At 46.1% G+C, this 5,201-nt stretch overlaps 1 protein-coding gene across 1 annotated transcript; it reads left to right on the top strand.

Annotated features, from left to right (window-relative positions):
- Positions 1-284: 284 nt before the first annotated feature.
- LOC147970462 (uncharacterized) lies at positions 285-3,567 on the top strand. The gene is made up of 3 exons (XM_087523449.1): positions 285-370; positions 481-3,213; positions 3,295-3,567. Exons 1-3 carry the CDS (start codon positions 285-287, stop codon positions 3,434-3,436), a joined length of 2,961 nt encoding a protein of 986 aa, XP_087379575.1. The 3' UTR covers positions 3,437-3,567.
- Positions 3,568-5,201: the final 1,634 nt, after the last annotated feature.

The raw sequence follows: 5,201 nt of genomic DNA, 5'->3' as shown, positions 1-5,201 counted from the left end.
CACCCATCCACCCGGTTGGCTGTCCTGCGCCGCTGCCGCCGCCACCTGCGCCGCGGCCAACACCTGCCCCGCCACCAGCTGCACGGCCTTCTCCGCCGCTACCTCCCTGCGCCTATGCTCCACGGCTACCTGTGACGCCCACCACCTTCCCGCGACGCCACGGGTGGGGCGCCCGCCACCTGCTCGATCCGCGGTGCGGCCTCCTTCCATGCGCCCGGCCGGAGTGCTCAAAGGTGGGGGGCTCCTGGAGCTATTTAAACTAGGAGGAAGAACCCTGGGGCGAAATGGTGAGCAGCGGTGACCCCGGAGTATTTGGTGAGGCAGGCATCGAGCTGGAGATCCGCCACGTCCACGACTGGGTTCCCGAGGGGTAAGTCTCGCCTCTTGTTTAGATTGAGCTTAGTTGTGCATTTGAACACTCGATTCGAGTAGGTTTGCCCAATTAGTGTGCTGATTGCGTCTCTGTTTTTCGCCGGTTAGGATGGAGTTGCGGTTTTCTTTCATGGTGCACATTAGAAGGGACCGATACATGTTCGATGCAAAGGATAAGAAGAAATACCAAGGAGGTTTTGATTATCGGTTGCCAATGGCTAGTAATTGGAGTTTCAGACAATTTGGGGAGGTAATTTGTAGCCAATATCCTTGGGGTTTGCTTGATGAAGTGGTATACAAATACTATGATGGGGAAAAGAATTGGGTGACAATTAGTAATGATGAAGAGCTAGCTACCATGTTTGTTAGGCATAAAGAGAAAGATAATTTTCATGTGAGGCTGCAAGTTGATGTGCTTGAGCAGGCATTTGGACCTAGGATGGTGGGTGCAACATCTCGGGGAGAACCAAGTCGTCGTAATGGCATATCTAGCCAGAACAGTTCAGTTGGTGCACAACGACGTGGTAGCTCGACAAGTGTGGGCAACAGCAGTAGGGCCCCCCTTGAAGTGGAGCCTGATGGCTACAATTCTGAGGTTGATGAAGAGAAGCTATATTCTGATGTTATTCGGAATTTACGACGGGCACCTCGGACTGAAAATCAAGATGAGGCTCACAATGCAGTCCGTGTGGATGATGACGCGATGGGTGAGGACGAAGACCTTGCAGCTGTTGAATGGGACCCTTTGAACCCTCATATGGACGAAGGTACAGTTTTTGCATCCATGAATGAGTGTAGAAATGCACTTGTGACATACTGCATCAAGGTAGAACGTACTTTCAAAGTTGACAAGAGTGATCATGTACGTTACAGAGTGCACTGTCCGACTGAAGGTTGTCCATGGAGGCTGCTTGCATCTAAAATGCGGAATAGCACTAATGTTCAGGTCAAAGTGAACCCTTTTAAGCACACATGCCAGGAATCAACCCTTAGGAACGATACAATCAGTAGAGCCAAGTCAAGATGGGTGGCAGAAGAAGTAAAGAAGTGGGTGAAAGAAAACCAGCAAGTGGGTCCAAAGGAATTGCAGAAGAACATCAAAGATAAGTTCAAGATAGATTTACCATACATGAGGTTGTTCAATGGTAAACAACATGCTATGGATTCTATTTATGGTAACTGGCAGGAAAGTTTTCAATTTTTGTATTCATTCAAAGGTGAAGTGGAGAGGACAAGCCCAGGTAGTATTGTAGATATTGATCACCACACCGTGGAGTACACATTCAGGGGAGTGACAAAGACCAAGGAATGCTTTAGGAGGGTTTTTGTCTGCTTTGAGGCTTGTCGCCGGGTTTTTTTGGCAGGCTGCAAGCCTTATTTGACTATTGATGCCACTTTTCTCACAGGGAGGTTTAAAGGACAGTTAGTAGCAGCTTGTGCAATTGATGCACATAGTTTTGTATTTCCAGTTGCCTATGGTGTGCTGGAGACAGAGTCTGAGGAGAGCTGGACTTGGTTTTTGCATAATATCCGTCGGGCTATTGCACATCCCAATGGGTTGGTCATTCATACAGATGCCTGCAAAGGTTTAGAAGTGGCCGTGGACAATGTGTTCCCTGGAGTAGAGCATAGGGAATGCATGTGTCACCTTGCTACAAATTTCATGAAGAAATTCAAAGGAAAGGTGTATACCGACAATTTATGGCCAGCATCTTTGACATGCAGTGTGAAGAAGCACAACTACCACTTGAGGCAGTTATACATGAATCCCAAAGTGAAAGAATACTTGGAAACACACCACTCCAAGTTATGGGCCAGAAGCCAATTCAGTGAAGTGAGCAAAGTTGACTATGTGCACAATAATCTAGCAGAGTCTTTCAACTCAACGATCCGGAAACTAAAGGGTCATTATGTGGTGGATTTGCTTGACAGGATAAGGATAGAATACATGCAGAAATTTCATTATCATGCAGGAATAGCCGAGGCAAAATTCATGGGCCACATTATCATCCCTGTCGTGATGAATGAACTAAAGCAGAAGACAACAGGCTTGGAAATGAACATGACTCTTTGCTCGGGTACCACAGCAGAGATATCATATTTGGATAAAGAGAAGAGGGAATGGAGATATCCAGTGGATTTAGAAGCTAGAACTTGCAGTTGTAGGCAATGGCAGATAACTGGGTTGCCATGCATTCATGCCTTGTTTTTCATCACTTCTCTCCCAGGTCCAGCAGGGAACATACAGCAGTATGTGCATGATTACTACTCTGTTGCAAGGTTCAAAGCCACATATGCTTATGCCTTGCCTGCTATGGAGGGAAAACAACAATGGGACATGGTGGACCCTGGATTCAAGCTTTGCGCTCCAATTCTGAAGAGAGCAGCAGGTAGACCAAGGAAGAGTCGAATCAGACCTCGAAGCGAAGGAGCTGGACTTGGAGCGAGGAAGCGTAAGTGCACAAGGTGTGGTGGGTCTGGTCATTTTGGTAAGTATTGTGATAACACAGTAGATCCAGCGTTCGGAGAGAGTTTCTATGAAGGCTTCGATGAAAATGTTGGTCAGCAGCCGGTTGCCTCAACAGATGATGAAAATGATGGTCAACAGCCGGTTGCATCAGATGAGGATTTTGACGAGGTTCCAAATGATGATGGTCAACAACCGCATGATTTTGACGATGATCCAAAATATCCTCCAAATAATGATTCAAGTGAGGCTCCAAATGGTGATCCAAGTGAGGCTCTAAATGGTGATCACGATGATCCAAGTGAGGCTCCAAATGATGATCCAAGTGAGGCTCCAAATGGTGACCAACCTTCTGTTGTTGTGAGTTCTGCTAGGTATGTAAATCTTGCAAGGGTCAAATACTACTGTACATCTATCACTTGACATGATCTCATTACCGTTTATGTTTTGCACAGCTCTATGGTAGGTTTGAAGAAGACGCGCAAGGTACCGACAACCAAGAGAAGAAGAGAAGAAACAATAAGCACAAGGTGCACGAGGAGCAAAGTGATGGCAAGAAGCTCAAGGAACAGACAGAAGCCCCAACGCTATCTATGAATAATTATGAAACATTATGAATAAGGGATGATGTTGTATTATGAAACATTTATCACTTGACATGTTGTATTTCTGTTGGATGATGTTGGACCTATGTTAGAAGTATGTTTGACATGATGTTTAAATATCTGTTGGATGATGTTTGAATGAGCACATGGTTTTTCCTTTTTTGATTTTTTTGAATTTTGTTTTGCTCATTTAAATTCTGGTCAAACCTAACTTTGACGAAGATTTAAACAAGTCTAAAACATCAAAATGAAAAACTAAGCTTGGATACTTCTTAGTCAATCCAAAATGAAGTTGTGGTGAGCTTTTTGAAATTTTCATGAAAAATGTGCTAAAAAGAGGGGTCCAAAGGTAGGGTAAACGGCCTCATTTCTAAGCAAAAAAAAAATTCGACCTTGTCTAAATCAGCCAAATAACTTTCCTACACATATATTCTATATGTACAGACTATGTGCGCTGGTTTTTCCATTTTTTGTTTTTTTTAAAATTTGTTTTGCTCATTTGAATTCTGGTCAAAATTAACTTTGACCAAGATTTAAACAAGTGTAAAACATCAAAATGAAAAACTAAGCCTGGATCCTTCTTAGTCACTCCAAAATGAAGCTGTGGTTAGTTTTTTGAAATTTTCATGTTCATTTCCCCAAAACACTTCTCTTCACTTCATACAAGAGAGTTTGAGATACTCGAGATATCATACAATACACATGAACTTATCATTTAAATGTATGTAAAGCTTGTTTATCAACTTAAATCGTTAGTATATGACATAAGAAGACTATGTGCGCAGGTTTTTTATTTTTCTGATTTTTATTTAATTTATTATGCTCATTTGTAATCTGGTCAAACATAGCTTTGACTGCTCCAAACCCCGCTAACCCTAGCGCTGAACAAGGACCGTTCATCTAACCCTAGCGGCGATCAAGGGTCGTCGATCTAACCCTTCTAGAAGGAATCTGCGGGGAGGAGGGGGCCAATCCGCGAGATGCAATCTGATTGGCTGGGAGATTGTTTTTTTAACAAATACCGGGCGCACTGGATGGACCGTTGGGCCGTCTCGTGCTCTGGGCCTGAGACCACAGTAAATAGCCCGTCTCAGCCTTTCCAGGCCTTGCATGCATGGAGGCGGCGACGTGGGTTTGCATGCGCGGGAGGCGGCGACATGCATGCATGCGAGCGAGGCGAGCGAGGCGCTCTAGGTGAGCTAGGCTAGCGAGGCGAGCTAGGTGGTTCAGTGCAGTGGTTCAGGGCAGCGATTCACATGCACCGCCCGGTCAAAGAGCTATGCAGTGATTCAGATGCACGCACGCGCCCCATGCATTGTTTTCGTGCAAAAATTTAAGTGTGCAAAACGTAACGGATACACACACGTGTCCGGATTCACACACGCACCATTCTCATCCTTTCTCTCTTCCTCTCCCATGCACAGGCCTATAAATGGGGTGCCTCTCTTCCTCTCCCACCCACAAGCTAGATCCGATCCTCTCCAACTTCAAACACCCAAGCGACCGAGCCCTCCCCAAGCGAGACCAAGTGAAGATGCAGTTCAACGGGCCGACCTTCAACCGTCCGCCTGTCGTGCCGGAGCTGCGCTACCCACCGGGCGTGCTCGTGGAGATGGAGCTCCGTGTGTGGGCTATTTCAAGGTGGAGGGGTTCCGTCGAACTCACCCGCGCCTTCCTCAGAGCCGGCTATGCCCACCTCCCACGGGGCTCGCCAAGGATGTTCACCCTCAACGAGGTTCGTGACCTCGGCGGCATCC

Source organism: Triticum urartu, chromosome 5A, assembly GCF_056163025.1.
Source record: "Triticum urartu cultivar PI428250 chromosome 5A, HENAU_Tu73, whole genome shotgun sequence".
NCBI classification, from domain to species: Eukaryota; Viridiplantae; Streptophyta; class Magnoliopsida; order Poales; family Poaceae; genus Triticum; species Triticum urartu.
The sequence above is the reverse complement of the archived record's forward strand: the minus strand, read 5'-3'. Positions and strand labels throughout refer to the sequence as shown.